This window comes from Psittacula echo (genome assembly GCF_963264785.1).
Source record: "Psittacula echo genome assembly, chromosome: 16".
Lineage (NCBI taxonomy): Eukaryota > Metazoa > Chordata > Aves > Psittaciformes > Psittacidae > Psittacula > Psittacula echo.
The window spans coordinates 10803305-10821488 of NC_137752.1; the positions used below are offsets into that span (position 1 = coordinate 10803305).

Sequence of the window (18184 nt, forward strand, 5' to 3'; positions counted from 1 at the left end):
CCTGGTGCCAGGGGACAATGGGCATCCCCTCAGAGTCACCAGCACCCAGGGCAGTGCAAAGCACCAACCCCAGCTCTCCTGAGGCTCCGTATCTTCAGCCAAACATGCAGTGCCTGTTCCCCATCCCGTCCTGCAGCACAGGGCTGTGCCAACAGGCAGCTACCAGCAGCACAAGGCACCCACCATATTCTGTCTGTGAGACTGGGAGGACCCAGCAACCCCAGCTCTGCCCCCCCAGAGTGACTCCCCAGCAGGGGAGGGGGCTCAAGCTGACCCCTTCCCTGCTCCAAGCTCCCAGCCTCTGCCTGCAGCAGCAGGACAAAGAGCTGGTTTCACTGGGTGAAGCATTCAGCTCTGGATGGGGCCAGAGCAGACCTGTGCTGGGGGAGGCAGCCAAGGAGAACAGAGCACAGGCTGGGCTCTTCCCTGGCCAGCACCAGCAGCTCCACTCTCAGGCTGCTGGGAGAGGGCAGCACTCCCCAGGAGCAGGCAGGATGATGATGGGGAGTGTGAGGTGATGGCAGGACTTGCAGGCAGCAGGGGCACGAGGAAATAGATAACACACAGGGCACGACTGCCTCAAGGGCTGCACCAATTCCATCCCTGAGCACCAGCAGCACAGGGGCACCTCTCGCTCTGGCACACACATGCCCCATCCACAGCATCACTGGGTGGGTAAGGAGGTCCTTCCCCTGTCACCCTGCCAGCAGCAACCAGGGCACTCAAGTGATGGTCCCCACATGTGGGAGTGACTGGGTCTGGGCTCATCCTACAACTGCAACCTCCTGTGCTGCTCCCCACACTGCCCACGGGGCTGGGGAGGGTCAAGGAGAAACTGGTCCCCAAAAGATGTGCCCAACCACCAGCCACATCAGCCAGGCCCAGGCCAGAGCGTGCTAGGGCAGAGCAGTGTCGCCCCGCAGCCTCACGAGCAGGGTCCATGGCACACTGCCACTGGGCAGCCCCTCAGCATGGCCACACGGGGCACAAAGCAAGGATGACTCAGCCAAAGTGTGACCCCCATCACCCATCTTGGGGGAACAAGGGCAGCCCATGAGCAGGCGCCTGCCTTAGCCCTGTGTGCCCCTGGCCCAGGGTGGTCCTAGGTGCTCTGGCCACCAGGACAGAGCCAGGTCTGGTGCCCACAGGCTGCTGGTGAAGGAAAGCAGGATCAGGCCTGCAGGATATTTGGGAGGGGGAAGAGGAGCTGTCTCGCTCTCCACAGTAGCTCGCTACCCTCCCCCACCTCTAAAAATAACTGGCTTCTTCGGTGCCCAGCACCCCCATCCCTGCCCAGTGCACCCCCATTCCTGTCCCCAGCACCCTCATCCCCACCCCCCAGCATTCCTATCCCTGCCCCTCAGTACTCTCATCCCCGCCTCCAGCATCCCCATCCCCAGGACCCCCATCCCTGCCCAGTGCGCCCCTATCCCTGCTCCCCAGGACCCCCATCCTCGCCCCCCAGGACCCCCATCCCTGCCCCGCGCTGCTGGGGTCCCTGGGGCTAGGGTCCCCTCTGCCCACTCACTGGCTCTGGCAGGGAATCCCTGCACAGGCGCAGCCAGGGCATAGTTACACCAATTCACCTATGGAACACCTTACACCGATTCCTACGTGGAAGGTGCCATGCTACGCGGCTGGTCCCCCTCGGGAGGCGCCCAGGCTCCCGGACCCCCGCGGTCCTCAGAGCGGGAGCCGCTCCTGCAGCTCTGACCCACATAGGGGAGGGGACCTATTTATAGCCCAGGGGGAGCGAGGGCTCTTGAAGAGCTCCTTTCGTACCCGCAGGGGCGGCCCTGGGGGCCGGGGAACAGGGCTCCGTGTGCCCGGGGTATGTGGGACATTGGACGGCACCAATCGCGGCCCCGGCGGGCGCGGGGCAGGAAAGGCCCAACTGTTGCTGCCCCGCGGCTGGGCCCAGGCCGCGGCTGCGGGGTCGGGGTAGTTCCGGGGCCGCTGCGGGGGTTCCGCACAGCGGTGCCCGCGGTGCCCACGGCTCTGGCTCCCGGCAGCCCCCGACAAGCAGACAGGGCCCGGTCCGCACCGCCCGCGCCGCGGGGACCGCGGGGACACCCCGCCCCGGGCCCTGCCTCCCGCCCGGCCGCAGCAGCCGCTCAGGCCCGCAGCGGAGTCCCGGCCCCCCCGCGCTCACCGGGCTGCGCCGCTTCAGCGTCACGTTCTTCCAGAGCAGGAGATGAAGCTGGTGCAGGAACCCCATGGCCCGGCCCGGCCCCGCCGCAGGGGCGGCCCCGCTCGGCTCCGCGCTCACCCGCCGCACACGGCCATCCCCCGCCGGGCCGCCGCCGCCGCCTTTGTCCGCAGCGCGCTGGGAGGGAGGGCGCGGGACAGACCCCGATGACAGCTCCGGCTCCAGCCCCGGCCCGGCCTCGTGCAGCGCCACCCCTGGCCCGGGCCGCCCGCCCGCCACCGCCCCTTAAAGGCACAGCGGGGCCGCGGCCGCTCCGCCCAGGGCAGGGCCTCGGGGAGCCGCCTCGGCGCAGGGCAGGGCAGAGCAGAGGACAGTGGCCCCGGAGGGCCGCGGGGACCCGTCGCCGGGGTCCTCCCGGGGACCGCAGCACGGAGCCCCGGGGCTGTGCCCGGTGTGGTCTGTGTCCTGCTGCTGCGGGAGGACAAACTCTGCCTGCAGGAGCTGCTGCTCCCAAAGCCAGGGGTGCACAGAGCTCTGTGTTTGTGTCCCTGAGCTTCGGCTGTGCCGCTCCAGCACACACTTGCTGCGGGGTGGTGGAGGTACTGCGTGAAGCTTGAGTGGTGCTGCTGTCCCCACACCCTGCCTGCCCTGCTCGGCCCAGCTGCCCCAGCCCCTGCCCACCCCAACCCAGGGGAAGGGGAGGGTGTCTACATGTGTCCTTGGAGGGGAGCGACCAACCTGCCTGCAGCAAGTGTACCCCTGGGTAAACCAGGCCAGCTTTCCTTTCTGTGTTACTTCCAGCCATCTATGCTTGCTTCCTTCCTCCCTTCCTTTCATCATTCCATTCTTCTCTCCCTCCTTTCTCCATTCCTCTGGTTCTTGCCATTTTTCACCTCTCTCTACCCCTCTCTCTTTATGCCTCTCCATCCCAGTGCTGCTCTCAGGGCCCAGAGCAGCTGGAGCTGTGGCAACTCCTTTGGCTGCCACGGCCTGTGGTGCTGCTGGGGGTGGCTGGTTTGGGGTGGGCTCAGCAGCAGCCACCCGGGCCCTGTCCCGCCACAAAGAACCGTTATTCAAAGAACTTCTGGGTGAAGCTTTGCCCTGGGGCAAGGGAGGCTGAGGGGTGCCTGGGGTGGGGTGCTCAGGGGTGCCTGGGGTGCATGTGGTCAGAGGCACCCCACTGCCCAGCCCCGTGCCCTGCTTGGGCAGTTGGGAGCACTGCAGGTGTGCGGGCAGGGTGCAGGGTGCTTCCCACCTGCCCTGCAACCCGGGGCTGCTGCTCTGCCATGACCCAGAGTTTTCCTGGCATTTCTCCAGCTTTGAAATGCTGGGGAGATCCGGTGCCAAGGTGACCTGGGCCGGGGGGGTCAGCCAGAAGGCTGGCCAGCCATGCACCCTGCTCCAGCAGTGGCTGTTTCTTGGTCCCTGGGGAAGGAGGGATGTGTCCACCCTTGGCTGCTCCCAAGTAATTGCATGTAGGCTGTCCCCAGCCCACACTAGGAGCAGCTCAAAAAGCCCTGCCCTGCAACACAGCGAGTCCCCAGCTCAGAGGGGAGCAGAGGAGGGGGTCATGTGTGAGGCTATGGGTGATGTGGGCTCAAAGCCCTGATCTGGATCTCCTGCCAGGCTCCCTCTTCCTGCCCCTGGGTGGTCTTGATGAGCTTCACAGCTCCTCTTCTGTTTGGCATGACCACGCAACCCCGTGAGCGGCCAGCAAGAGACAAGACCCAAGCGACTGGGTGCTGGGACAGCATAGCTCCAGGATCCAGTCACCCATCTCCTCTATGGATCTGGGGACATGAAGTCCTGAGGAACTGGTGGCCTGTCTCCTCCATGGACCTAGGGCTCTGAGCGTCTCTCAGGGGACCTCCTTGATGGGTGGTCAAGCTCCTCTACCTGTGTGGTGTCATCTGCAGATGGCAGCACCCACCTGCACAGTGCTCGCATTACCTGATGGTCCTATGGCCTGCCCCCGGTGCTGGGGGCTTCTGGCAGAGCTGGCCCTGGCTCAGAGCACTCAGGCAGTCCCAGCCTCTGGCACCATGCTGCCATGTCCCTGTGCTGCAGGGGTCCAGGTGTCTGCACCCACTGCCTGGAAGGAACCCCCTCAGAACATTGTCCCTTGTGCCAAGGTGTCCTGGGGCAGCATCCAGCAGTGATGGCTACATGTGCCAGGTCAAAGCTCCCTCCTGCTCTGCCACCCATCCAGTGTCCCCCAGGGCATGTCCCTAGTGCTGCCCCCCCCCGTGTCCCCAGTGCTGTCCTCTGTGAAGGGGAATGGCCCTGTCCTTTGTGACCCTGGTCTCTGGGCCTGTGCAGGGGTGAAGGGGACAGCAGCAGGGATGGTGCTGACAGGGAATGCTGCCTGCAGCCAGCAGGGTTTGGGCAGGTGAGGCTGGGAATGATGCCCCACGGGCTGTGCAGCACCCAGTATCTGGCCTCTCGATCATGCGGGGGAAGAAATGCAGAAAGAGGGCGAGAAAGATAACAGGAAACAGGGGACATGACTGGGGAGGAAAAAACACCCATCCTCAGAGCTGCAGTTGGCCTCTGAGGGCTCCCAGGGTGGCACTGAAACCACAGAGCCCAGCTACACCCTGGTACGGTGGCACTGCACTGTGCCCAGCCGCTGCCTGGCCCCTTACCTGCAGCCTTCCCAGGATCTGGGACAGTGGCAGAAGCAAGGGGCCAGGGGGGATGTGGACCCCAGGGGTGCTGGAGCAGCCCAAGGACCCCCGGGGAGTAGCGTGGGCCCTGCTGCCAGCTCCGGTGTGCCAGCTCCAGGGACAATGCTGCATGCCAGGAGCCCCCTCCCTGCCTCTGCCTCAATTTCCCCATCTCTTTTTCCCTGCCAGGGCTTTCCAGAAGATTTGGTGCCCTGAAGATGACCAAGTGTGCGGCCAGAGGAGGAGAGGGACAGAGGCAGGGGCAGGGAGAGATCTGAGGTATGGGTGGCAGCTTTCTGTGAGACTCACACATGCCCACTTCCCCTTCTGGCAGCAAACACCCAGCTGGGGCAGGTGCAGGGGCTTGGCAGCACTGAGGAGCTGTTGTACCTGCCCATCTCAAGATGAGTCAGTGGGAGCCAGCGCCAGGCTGGTGTCCTGGTTTCAGTCGGGTGGCACCTTGGCGAGGCTCAGAGCAGGTTTCCTGCACCCATCCCAGCAGAGGCAGGGCTTCCAATGCCACACATGCACCAGGGCAAGCTGCTGGCTCCTGCCATGGCCCTGCCGCGACACAGGCGGTGCCGGTGGCTGTGCCAGGCTGGGCTCCATCCCACCGGCTCTGCAATGGGCGGCAGCAAATGCTGAAGAAGCGCCTGGTATCAGTGCAAGACAAATGAGTGTCTCGCTGTTCAGCTACTGCTGGGTGACTTCAGAGAGAGCTGCATGTGCCAGGGGCATGCAGCCAGAGGACACCCACCCAGTCACAGGGTACCTACCCAGGCATCCTGGGGCAGCACCCAGCTGTGGGTCAGCCGGTGCCCATGCGGTGCAGGGGAAGTGCAGGGAGGGGGCTGTGCCAGCTGCAGCGTGGCAGGAAGGACCCACTGCGGGGCCAGGACGAGGCAAAACCACAGAAAAGAGGAAGCCCTCGAGTGCCCCAGCCCAGCAGCAGCAGTGCCAGGGCACACGCACACAGGCATCTCGCAGAGCACCGCGGCCCAGCCTGGTAAGTCTGAGCTCAGCACCAATGCCCATGGCAGGAAGAGGGGCTGAGGAACAGGGCAACCCCAGCACTGCCAGGGAGGTTGTCCCCACCGGAGCATCTGTGAACAGGGCCAAGGAGTGGTGGGCAGAGGGACCAGAAGCACTGGTGTGCAATGCGGGGAGCAGGGAAACCTTTCCCATCCCTCCTTGCTTGGGATGCCAGGTTTTTCCGCAGCCTAAACTTAGCTTGTGTGTTTTCGCAGAGGGGCAAAGGCAGGGAAGAGGTTTTTCACAAAGCTGCAGTAGCTGGGGTGGGAGAGCCGGGCACCACTTCTCAGAAGGCTCAAAAACCGTGGAAGAATGGGCACAGCCCTGGCCAGCAGCAGGGCTGGCACCCCATGTGTTTGCAGAGGTTACCTGGAAAAGGAAAGCACCCTGGGTGCCAAATGCTGGAGGCTGCATGTGGGTGCTGAGCCCCATGTCTGGGACTGGCACTCCCGCTGCCTGTGGGGCTCAGGCTGCAAGCTCCCAGGTTGTTGGGGCTCCCTGTGCACTTGGTGGCTGGGGAGAACACCCCAAACCTGAGGAGAGCCCCCAGCCCGGGGGCAGCCCAGCCATCACTGCAGGAGGGTGCTGGAGCAAGGGTGCACTTCTCAGGCAGGACACCCCAGTTGGGGGTTCAGACTTCTCAGTGATTCCAGGCAAACACGGTTCCCAGCTTGGGCCTTGCTGTGGGGTCATCCAGGCAGGGCCTGGGATGTTCCCCATTATTGCCCTGTGGTGTGTGGCCCTATCCTGCAAACTCCCAGGCACCAGGTGGCATTCCAGACTTGACCCGGGCAAGCAGGAAGTGTGGAGTTGGGACCGTGGCTCTTTGTCAGTGGGAAAACTGGGGACCAGAGAAAGTACCAAGGACTGAATCCATGGTGTGTGTGACGGGGAGCAGTGCCAGGTGTGGGAGACACAGCTGGCTGCTGTCCATCAACCCTGTACCTCCCCTTCACAGAATCCAAGCTTGGTTTCAGTTGAAGGGACCTTAAAGCTCCTCCAGCTCCAACCCCTGCCACGGGCAGGGACACCTTCCACTGGAGCAGCTTGCTCCAAGCCCCTGTGTCCAACCTGGCCTTGAACACTGCCAGGGATGGGGCAGCCACAGCTTCTCTGGGCACCCTGGGCCAGCGCCTCAGCACCCTCACAGGGAAGAGCTTCTGCCTAAGAGCTCATCTCAGGCTCCCCTCTGCCAGGTTCAAGCCATTCCCCTTGGCCTGTCCCTACAGGCCCTTGTCCCAAGCCCCTCTCCAGGTTTCCTGCAGCCCCTTTAGGCACTGGAGCTGCTCTCAGGTCTCCCGTTCAGGAGCCTTCTCTTCTCCAGGCTGCCCCAGCCCAGCTCTCTCAGCCTGGCTCCAGAGCAGAGCTGCTCCAGCCCTCACAGTGTCTCTGTGGCCTCCTTTAGACTCGCTCCAGCAGCTTCACATCCCTCCTATTTCGTTGCCCCAGAGCTGAATGCAGAACTCCCCTTGGCAGCACATCCCTGCTTGCCCTGTAGATGGAGATGCTGAGGACTGTGGGAGGGTGACACAAAAGCCACCATGCGATGACACCAGGGACATGGGGGAAAGCAGGAGGGTCAGGGGTGACGCTGGAGCCCAAGTCAATGGAGAAGCCCTTTCTCCCGCCCCTCCAGCCCCAGCACCTCCCCACTGCCCCTCGCAACCTGAGCTGACAGGCCTTGGTGTCCTTTCCTCTCTTCCAGGTGTCAGCTTGTCACTGGAGGTGACAGCCAGCCTGGCAGCATGCCCCAGGTGTCACTGCTGCTCCGGCTGCTGGGGTGCTGGCCTGCTGTGAAGGCAGTGGCCATAGCAGTGGTGCTTGCAACCACCCTCTGGAGCCTGAGGTGCTTCCTCAACCCTCCCCAGATCTCCAGAGAAGCCCCTCAGCCCACTGAACCACTGCTGGTCCTGGTTTGGGAATGGCCCACAAAGCAGGTCCCCAATGTCAGTGGGGATGTCTGCCGCGAGCTGTATGGCATCACAGGCTGCTGGGTCACCATGGAGCGCCAGCTCCTGCACTGGGCAGATGTTGTGGTGTTCCCCCACACCAGGCTGCAGCCCAGCAGGGACAGCCTGCCCAAGGACAGGCCACCGTGGCAGAGCTGGGTATGGGTGTCCCTGGAGTCCCCCTCCAACACTAAAGCTCTGGCGGGATGGAACCAGACCTTCAACTGGGTGATGACCTACAGACGGGACTCGGACATCTTCATCCCCTACGGCAAACTTGTGCCCAACCGGTCAGCCACTGTGAACATCCCTGCAAAGACCAATTTGGTGTCTTGGGTCATCAGCAACTACCACAGGACTCAGAAAAGAGCTGAAGTCTACAAGAACCTCTCCAGGTACCTCCATGTGAACATATACGGGAAAGCAAACAAAAAGCCACTTTGCAAGGAGTGCCTCTTGCCAACAACATCCAAGTCCAAGTTCTACCTTGCTTTCGAGAACTCCATCCACCAAGACTACATCACCGAAAAGCTCTGGAGGAATGCACTGATGGCCGGCACCGTGCCTGTGGTGCTTGGTCCTCCCCGGGCCAACTACGAGCAGTTTGTCCCTGCAGACTCCTTCATCCACGTGGATGACTTCAGCTCCCTGGAAGAGCTGGCCACCTTCCTGAAGACCATGAACTCCAGCCGCTACCAGCAGTTTTTTGCCTGGCAGAGGCAGTACAGTGTGAAGCTCTACACCGATTGGAGGGAGCGGATCTGCACCATCTGCAGCACCTACCCCAGCCTGCTCCATGGCCGCATCTATCCTGACCTCGAGAGCTGGTTCAACACCTAGAGCTGGTGTGCAGGGACCATCGGGGCAGAGGATACAGGGGTGGGATACAGAGGATACACAGGGCAGTCCTAGACCAGGACATGGGGCAGGGATGGATGTGGGAGTCTCCACCTCTCCTCCCAGCCTGGCTGTTGCCACACTGGGACCTTGAGCAACTACTTGTGACTTAATTTCCTGCAAAATTGAACCACCCCCCCACCTGGCCCAACACTGACCCACCTTGCCATGGTGCGGGAAGGATGAGATGGTGCTTTGGAAATAAATGACAGTGCTGCAAAGGCTCTGCCTGTGCTGTGGGGCAGGGAAAGGGGTTAGGGGGGGTGTGGGGCTCCCCAGCCTTCCCCTCCCATTGCTCTGTTCCCTCCCCAGTGAAGCTGCAGTGCCAGAGACCCTGTGGTGACATTCCTGGTTGGGCTGGAGGAGCCAAGGTCAGGGCAGTAGGGAGAACCCAGCACCCAGTGGCTGGAGAGCACAGCCTCTGCTCCCCCACTTCCTGGCCCACCTCAGCACGCATTTCCCCCCACAACCCCAACTGCCGAGCTGTGGGTGTCACCGTGCTGGTGAGGAGCAGGACACCGGATGCTCTTGGGTGCAATCTCAGCCCGCTCAGTGCAGTCAGAGGGATGCTGCGGTTTCTCACTCTCCTGCCCTGATGCAGCAGGAAGCCAGCAACACGGTGGAGGCTGGAGCCTAGCAGCAAGCCCAGAGCAAAGCCACTGGACAACGTGTGGCACTGGCAGTCTGATCCATGTGCCCTGGGCACTGCCATGGAAGGTCGTGCTCACCCTGCACTGCACACACCAGGCACCACGCTACCAGCATGGTGCAGAGCTGGACTCGGTGCGTACATTGTGGGCACCCTGGCCCATGCAAACACCTTGCACCTGGGCACAGGCAATGCCAGGCACCCCGAGGGGACACCTCCACCTAGGATGAGTGGCAATGCTGGGGATGGGCGACAGGACTAGGCAGTGAGACAACAGCTCCATCCATGCCTTGCTCTGTGCCCCTCAGCTTGGTGCCATCAACCCCCTTGATACAAACAATTCTTTCTTCAGTTCCTGCCCCTTTCCCTCCCCGCAGCCCTACATCACCTAACCCCACTGCTGCCAGGCCTCAAGGTGCTGGGTGCTGCCAGGACCCACCCCCCATGCCCAGGGTGCAGCAGCATATCCTCTGCAGATGTTGTACCTGCCTTGGGCTGGCACATCCCTGTGTGCCCAGCCCGGCCCTTGCTGGACTGCAGGTCAGTGGCCATGCTGTGCACTTCCAGTTTGAGGCTTCAAATTTCAGTTTGGTTTTGCCTTCTGGACAAGTCGAAAATGCAGCAGGAAGGGTTCAGAGTGCCCAGGGGCAGGACACTGGGCAGTGGGATTTGGGGTCCCATGGAGGGGAGCAGGGGTCCTGCCTGGCAGGCCTTATGCTGGAGGGGAAAATCACATGGTGGAGATGTGGAGGAACAAAGCTCAGGTGACATCCTTCCCAGGCATCCTGCTACTGACTGTGCTGCAGCGCCAGCCCCCAGCACCTCCTAGAGCACCAGCACCAAAAGGCAGCAGTGGCCTGTGCCCCTGGCCTGTGTGACCCTGGGCGCAGGGCACTGGGGAGCTAGTGGGGACACAGGGCGAGCCAAGGGGATCCCACCACATGGGGCTGGTACCCAGCCTGGTGTGTGCACCTCAGCCTTCGCAGGGTCCCCACTCCTGTCAGGGCCATGGCAGCAAGGCTGGGGCCAGACCCAGAGCAAACCCATTTACTGGCAGCCCAACCCAGGAAGGGACTTTTCAAAAGTTTCCTAGAATCATACTCAACCAGATTGGAAAAGACTTTTGGTACCATAAAGTCCAACTGCTCCCCAGCACTGCCAAGGCCACCACTAACCCATGTCACTCAGGGCCTTGCCTACATGGTTTGTGAACACTTCCAGGTATGATTCCCTGGGCAGCCTGTTCCAAAGCTAGTTTCCCTACAGGAGCACAGCCTGGTGCCAAACCAGACTGCAGAGGCCATGGCAGTGAACAGCAAGGTGTCATCTCTCAGATGCTCGATTCTCCTGGCTGGTCTGGCACCCCCAATCTCAAACAGCTCAGCCCCTGATGCTCACCTGGGCTGACACCACTTGGCACAGCCACTATGGTCAGATCATGCACAGGAGCATCCCTTGTCCACCAGTCCCACCTTGTCCACTGGCAGCCCCATGGCAAGGGCAGTCCAGACTTCCTGTTCCTCTCTCTGTCCACCCCAGGGCATGGAGTGCTGCAGCTCCCACCACATCCCTGTGAGGTGCAGTGTTTGTTGGAGCAGCCTGCAATCAAGATACTGCTTCATTCCCACCCTTCCCAAAAGCAGCCATGGAAAAACAGCAGCTCCAACTGGGTGCAGGGTGATGGGGGCAGGAGGGGGGGATGACGGAATCCAACAAGCTGCCGCTGTCCTAGTAGTGGGCAGCAAAGAGCTGTGTGTTGCTGGTTTGACAGGGACTCCTCCACCCTATTTGGGTGCTCTGGTCCTGCCTCACCGTGCTGCCCCAGAGCCAACCAGGCTGGCCTACTGGCAGCATGCAGGAGCAGGGATGAAGTGAGGCAAGGAAAGGGTTAACTTGCTCTCAGGCCCCAAAGAACCGATATTTATTTCATTGTCAGAGGGAATATAATTAAGAAAAAATAGAAATCATCATCAACTACAGCAGGCTCAAAGGCACAGGGGTGCTCACAGCACAGACAGGATGGTATCAGCCCCTCAGGAAAGATGATCCTTGGGGCAGCCATGCTGAGGCAGAGGGACCACACTGGAGAGGGCACAGGGGACCCGGGGTGATGTCGAGCACCCTCAAAACGAGCCCCAGCAGTAGCCCACCCACGGATGGGTGAAGCCTTGTTGTGCCACTGGGTGAGGGTGGCAAAGCCCCTTGGCACAGCGCCCCAGCCCCGCTCTGTGTGACAGGGAGGAGTCAAGCTGGGAAACTAGGAATCACTACAGAGAGTTTGGCTTTTTAAGAACTACGACCAAAAAAAATTAAAGAAAAAATTAAAAAAATAACAAAATAACACCACCCTCCCCTCCTCCCCCCCATCCCCCAAATCACCTAAACCCCACTTTTATCTGGGTCTCACAGGAGCAGCTCAGCTGGGCACAAATGGCTCCACTCAGCACCCCAGGCACACATGGCTTCAGCAGGGTGCAGTGGGGCAGCTGCCCTACAGGAGAGGTCGGATGCTGCTGGAACCAGTAAATTCGCCTAACTGGAAAGGGCTGGGAGCAATCGCAGGGAGTGGGTGACATCCCTGTGCCAGGCTTCCAGCCCTTCCCCTGCCCTGCACACCCCAGCGAGTGCCCCGGAGCGGGGCCGTGCCTGAGCCTGCTTGGGGAAAAGCTGCCCCACGGAGCCTGCGCAGCCCTGGCTCAGTGGCTGCTGTTGCTCATGGAGAGCCCAGGTTGCAGTGCGGGGGGGAACATCTCAGATTTGTGGAAGGGTGGCATGTAGACAGGAGGGGAGGGTGCCAGGCTGTAGCCCTGGGACGTCACCGGGATGGGCAGGCCGGGGGGCACAAGGGGCTGGTTCATGTCATACATCACCCCTTCTGCCTCGTTGCCAAAGGGCAACAGCAGCCGTTTGCCTTTCTGACGCCGGTTGCAGAACCAGACCCGGACCACCTGCAAGAGAGGAGAGACAGGGCAGGGTGAGGGGGGAGAGGGTGACAAGGACACCCTTTTGCAGGTGGCATCTCCACAGCAGAGCCCAAACCCTGCCACAGCTCCTCCTGGGGCAGGCTGAGGATGGCCACTTTCCCACAGCTTCCAGTATTGAACCAGCTGGATGCAAGTGCTTAGGAACCATGGCCATTTGGACACCTGCACTCCAAACTCCTCCAACCTACATCTTTGTCTAGGTTGAGGTCCTCAGCGATCTGGGAGATCTCCTGGGGACTCGGCTTCACACACTTGCGGAAGAAGCTCTCCAGTGTCCCCTTCACGTTGGTCTCAATGCTGGTCCTGCGCTTTCTCTTCCGGGCTTGGGCCAACACTTGCTCCGCATTGCACATCTGAAAAGGAGAGAGGAACCACGCACTTGGGTCACAAGGCTAGTGATGTCCCCACCAGGATCTGGACACACATGTGCTCTAGGCAGGATGGGGACAGGCTTTGTCCCTGTTACTGTCCACTGAGCATCACCCCATTGTGACTAAGGCCATTGCCATTCCCAGCATCCCACCACCACCTGCGGTGTAGAGGTGTAGAGGTGCACATGTCCATGTCTTTCTGCATCCCCCCAGGGAGCAGCAAGCTGCATCTCCAGCCTATCTGTGATTCCAGCAGGACCTGCCTGCTCCAAGATGGGACCACAAGGTTTCTGGGGGGTGATTTGGGGTCTCCCCAGCCTGGCACCAGGCGATACCCAGTGATTCCTCCCACAGCCGGGTTGAAGGAGGAGCCCAGCTGTGCCTGGGCAGTGAGATGCTGCTATGGCACAAAGTACCTGCTGCTCCTTTCCTCTCCCCTCCCAAAAATCTCATGTTAAAGAAAGGGAGAAGCTGCAGCTTGAGGGCTCATGAGTGTGCAGTGCCCTGGCTCCAGCCTGCCCCAGCCCCACACCTCTTGCATGTTGTCCGTGTTCTCTGCCTCGTTGAGCCAACGCTGCAGCAGTGGCTTCAGCTTGCACATGTTCTTGAAGCTGAGCTGGAGCGCTTCGAAGCGGCAGATGGTGGTCTGGCTGAACATCTTCCCTGCGTGGGCAGGCAGGACATCACACACTGCTCCAGCCCCCCACAAGTCCCCTCAGAGCCCCCCCTCCAGCATCCCCTGTCCCTCGGGATGGGGAACAAGGCAAGGCACTCTCCCTGATGCTTAAACATCGAGTTAAATCACTGCAACACTCTTCCAGAAGCAGCTGCAGCCATTTAAAATCAGCTCCTTGTTCTCAAACCCTTCTGGGTTTAAGCAAGTACTTAACAGGAGCCCCAGGACTGGTACTTGCCACCTCCTTTGCAGGTTGTTCAGGTATTTCCCCCCAGCCATCCCCCCAAGGCCTCTTCCTTCCCCCCAGTGGGTGCTCACCGTAGAGGGTGCCCAGAGCCAGCCCCACATCAGCCTGGGTGAAACCCAGCATGATGCGCTTGTGCTTGAGGTCCTTGGCGAATTGCTCCAGCTCCTCCGAGGTTGGTGCATCCTGGCAGGGGCAGAGAGAAGCTGAGAGAGGACAGCCCTTGCCCATGGGCTGCCGGTGTGGGGTGGTCAGTGTGGGACAGGAGGGCTCAGTGGAGCTTTCGGCACCCACCAGCCGCTGCCAGCTCTGGGCAATGGGGTGCTGGGGACGATGGGGTGGGTGGCAGGAGGGTTTTCCCCAATTTCTGAAAGAGCGGCTTTGCTCAGGGGTTCCAAAATGTCTCCCCCACCCTGCCGTACATAGCACCCCCTGCGTACCCTCTGGACTTCCCCCCCCACGCCCAGGTGGCCCAAGGACAGAGAGCGGGCCCGGGAGCACCCAGAGCTCTGCCCCACCGTACCTGGGAACGTCCCCTCAGCCCACGACACGTTCCCACGAGCTCTGCACTGCCGGAGGTGCGCACCCACCGCCCTCCCGACGGGGCACCCCTGCGCCCGGGACAAGTGAAACGCCTCAGGTGAAGCGAGTGATGAAAGGGCCCATGACTCCAGCAGGATCCCAACACTTCCGTGCCACAACCCAGCTCTTTCCTTCAGGAGGGCTGCTTTTCCCTATACTTCCCTTCCTCCCTCAGCGCAGCCTTCAACTGCTGCGGGCGCACGTTGGAATCTTTCACCCGATTTCCATATTGGCAGCGCAATTTCGGATCTCCCTCCTGCCACTTAAGTTTCAGGTTTGAATTCCTGCCGTACTTCTCAGCAGGAACCCCGGAGGATCCCCGCCACGGGGCGACCCTCAGCAGGGAAAAGCAGCTCCTCGTAGCCCCCACCAAAGCGGGGACTGCTCTCCGGGACGCGACGCCCGCACCGATCGAGCTCCGGCCCTACGCAGCAGCCGCGCGGACGCGCCCGCGAAGCCCGCCCGGGAGGACGGGCTAATACTGTGCTGCGGCTTAAAAACACTGAAACCAAACCGAAACCTCAACTGCCAGACACGAGAACTACCGCTGCCCCCGATCCAAACCTGGGCTGGATCTGCCCGTCCCGGTAACCACGAAGCCACGGGAGGAGCGTCCAGGGTTGGCACAGCGTGTAGGGGGCGATCAGCAGAAGAAAAGCTGCCCCGAGTCCCCCAAACCGCCCTTCTCCCCCAAAACAGCCTCCCCGAAGTGTTCCACCCGCGGAAGAAGGAATTGACGGGCCTGCTTGAAGGGGGGCACCCGACGGAGGGGACGGACGAGCAGGACGGCACCGACGGGGTCCCCGCTAACAGCGATGCCCGAGAGCGGCCAAGCGGGTCCCTGCCCCGACGGGGCGTCACGGCAGCGAGGCCGGGCTCTGTCCCTCTCCTCCGCAGCGGCATCGGGGGCAGGAAAAGGGGAGCGCGGTACCTGCGAGGGGTGCCGGGGCTGGCCGGGCGGAGGGCAGCCCTTGCCTGTTCCCGTCCCGTCGGGTCTCACCTCGTCGCCGCTGTCGCTGGAGTGTCCGCCCTCGCTGGCGGCACCGCTGGAGCTGCCGCTGCTGCCCAACCCCGACAAGCCACCAGAGCCCGGCTGCAGGGCGGCGGGGCAGAGCTGCGGGCCGGGGAAGGCAGCGGGGACGGGGAAGGGCGGGCCGGGCAGGGCGGCGGTCGCGGGGGGCGCGGGTCCGGCCCAGGGCGGGGATGTCCAGGTCGACCCGCAGCAAGCCGCGGTGCGGGGCTCGGGCGAGGGCTGGCTGCAGGGCCGGACCGGGCGCGCCTCCGCCTTGGCGGGCGGCCCCGCGGGGGGGGGCAGCCAGGCGCGGGCTGGCGGCTGATCGCGGGTGGCTTCGGGATCGGCGGCGAAAGGGAAGAAGAGCGGCTGAGTGGCCGCCCCGTCGAAGCCGCCGCGGGGGAAGGGCGGGCCGGCTTCGGGCAGGAGGCCGAAGTGGGCGGCCGGCAGCCCCCCGTCCGGGCTGAACATGCTGCCCGCGGGCCTAGGGCTCCATGTGGGGGCTGCCGGCCGCTGCCTCCCTGCTGCGGCGCCACCGGGGCCTCTGAGGGCGGCGGGGCCGTGCTGGGCCGTATGGAAATGGACCCCGGCCCCATTGGCCCCGCACCGGTGGGTCGGGCGTGAACTTGATCCCCCCGGGAGGGGTTGAGGGTGGGGGGCAGGTGCGATGGGAGGTGGGCTGGGTGCTGGGACCCGTCTGTTTCCTTCCCGTCTGGCCGCAGGGTGGGGAGTGCTCCGCTGCGGGGTCTTGTGCCCCTCTGGCTCCGCTCGCCCCATGTGCGGCGAAGGGCAGAGCTTCCCCCGCCCCAACTCTGGGGTGGTCGGTGGGACTCACATCCCCCAGTGTTGGCGCAGCATCAGCCCCAGCGTTTCCCCACCTGGGAGCTTCCCAGTGTCGCCGGGTCCAGGCACGGGCAGGGAACGGCACTGCTCTGGGCAGCAGCCACGGCCTGGGATGCGGTGGGCGCAGCCTACCCAGAGCCGCAGCAACCCCTTGTCCTGAGGATGCTGGTGCCATCGAGCTGGACAAGGGCTTGGCCATCCCCTCCTGCCCCTCTGCAACACCTGGTCCCAGGTGCGGCCTCACACACCGTGGGGTGTCCTGCAGAATGTTTCATGGAGCTCCCCGGCTCCCTCTCACTCCCACTGTCCTCCTTTTTCTCACCCCACAGAGGAAGGCAATGACTCTGAGGGACCATGTCCTTCCTGGAGGCCTCTGCAGGCAGAGAGGCCCCGAAACTCTGGGTGTGCCACCGGGAGCTAATTGCAGCCCTGGCTATCAGCCCCATCGCTCCACAATGGAGCATGCTTGATATTTTCTCTATCTTAAGGGCTTTCCTCACACTGCCCTTCACAATGGCGCTATCGGGGCCAGCTCCAGCCATTTCCCCATTCCCTCCCTCCTCCAACAGCACTGGGAGCTTCCCTGATCCCGACGCTGCTGCCCCATCAGCCTCTGCTGGGATCTGCCAGCCCAGTTCCTGTCAGATGCTCCGGGGTACCCCTGACCACAGCTGGAGCAGGGTGAGTGGCCACCCGGCTGCCAGCACAGCTCCCTGTTTATTAACCCGGATTACCGGCAGCCTGCTGCTGTCTGGCACTGGAGATATGCCAGAGAGATAGGCTGGAGGAGCGTCCCCCGCGGCGCTGGGATGGGACAGCTGGGGGAAGGCGCTCAGTGCTCCTTATGAAGCACTAGCTTTGGCTCCTGGGAGTGCTGGGACTCGTAGTGCCAGCAGCAGCCCCCGGCACTGCTGCACACGGGGGAAGCAGAGCAGCCCTCCTTGGTCATGGAATCATAGAATGATTTGTGTTGGAGGAGACCTTAAAGCTCATCCAGTTCCAACCCCTGCCACGGGCAGGGACACCTTCCACTAGAGCAGCTTGCTCCAAGCCTCGTTCAACCTGGCCTTGAACACTGCCAGGGATGGGGCAGCCACAGCTCCTCGGGGCAGGATGAATTCTGCATGATGGACCTATAAGGGAGAAAAAGAACAAAAACCAACCAAGTGGCTGAGCTGGAATCACTTAAAATCCCTTCCTGAGTCCTGGTGGCATATGTGCCAGTCTGCTCTGCAGAGGGTGGGTGATGCTGAGCAGCCCCAGGAACAAGACAAGAGAATGTAAAAAGCCAGTCAGTGGGGATGTAGGCAATCCTGAAACGATGTGGGCAACCATGAGGGGACATGGACAGCACTGACAGGACATGGGGCACCCTGAGTAAGCCCCAGGACTGTGGGACCCACTGGGGGGCTCACCTCTGCCCTGCCCCGGTGAGGCTCTGTCTGTGCGGGTGCTGACATCAGCCATGCCCAGGGCAGAGCGGGGCCCTGGGCTGTTCTGCATCGGGCTTCCTGGGATGCCGCGGGCAGAGGAAGTGTCTCTGCGGGACTCCAATGGCAGCCATCAACCCTGCTCCTCCCGGGCTCCCGCTGCGGCCCCGGGTTTCAGAAGATCCTTGGCTGGGCAGTAACTCCCCTTCCCTTTGATTTATTGTTCCCGGGCTGGACCCCCTCCTCCTGCCAACCTGCTCTTTCTCTCCATCCCCCCAGGAAGCCCCCCCAGCCCTCTCAGCCCCACAGGCCTCAAACGCATTCCTGCTCCCTTTCATATACAGGCGGAGGGGAAGGGAGACGTTGACTTTGAACCATCCCCTTTGTAGGAGCAGGGCCCATTGTGGCAGTGATGGTTTTAGCTGGGGGATGTGGAGGGAGTCAGTAGGGGTTCTCAGTGTATGTCCCCCCCTACATTTCAATGGGGCGATTTTGGGGGGGCTGTGAGTGGTCCCCGGTTACTGTGTGGGGTCCCTGTGCACCAATGGCTGTGTTTGGCCACATATTTGGAGCAGAGACTCCAGCCTGCTTCAGGAGGATGGATCTCAGGCCCAGCTCTGTGGTCTAATGCAGCCAGGGATAAGTGAGATCCTGCTAGGAAGAAGGGAGGAGAAAGAAATGTGTCCAGCTTCCCCAGCTC

At 62.3% G+C, this 18184-nt stretch overlaps 3 protein-coding genes across 3 annotated transcripts in view; 1 reads left to right on the forward strand and 2 right to left on the reverse strand.

Annotated features, from left to right (window-relative positions):
• The window catches only part of ABCA2 (ATP binding cassette subfamily A member 2), a 31080-nt gene extending 28682 nt beyond the window's left edge, over positions 1-2398 (reverse strand). Inside the window, exon 1 of the mRNA XM_080630861.1 lies at positions 2153-2398. Within this exon, the coding sequence (XP_080486987.1) occupies positions 2153-2218 (66 nt within the window). The 5' untranslated portion in view covers positions 2219-2398. The remainder of the gene's footprint in view (positions 1-2152) is intronic.
• Positions 2399-5794: 3396 nt separating this feature from the next.
• FUT7 (fucosyltransferase 7) lies at positions 5795-8776 on the forward strand. The gene is made up of 2 exons (XM_080630615.1): positions 5795-5821; positions 7553-8776. Exon 2 carries the CDS (start codon positions 7593-7595, stop codon positions 8634-8636), a length of 1044 nt encoding a protein of 347 aa, XP_080486741.1. The 5' UTR covers positions 5795-5821; positions 7553-7592; the 3' UTR covers positions 8637-8776.
• Positions 8777-11903: 3127 nt separating this feature from the next.
• Positions 11904-15682, reverse strand: LOC308227810 (POU domain, class 5, transcription factor 3-like; the record flags this gene model as incomplete). Its single annotated transcript, XM_080630672.1, has 5 exons — positions 11904-12290; positions 12515-12679; positions 13230-13360; positions 13692-13803; positions 15200-15682. 5 exons carry the CDS (start codon positions 15680-15682, stop codon positions 12039-12041), a joined length of 1143 nt encoding a protein of 380 aa, XP_080486798.1. The 3' UTR covers positions 11904-12038.
• Between the last annotated feature and the right edge of the window lie 2502 nt (positions 15683-18184).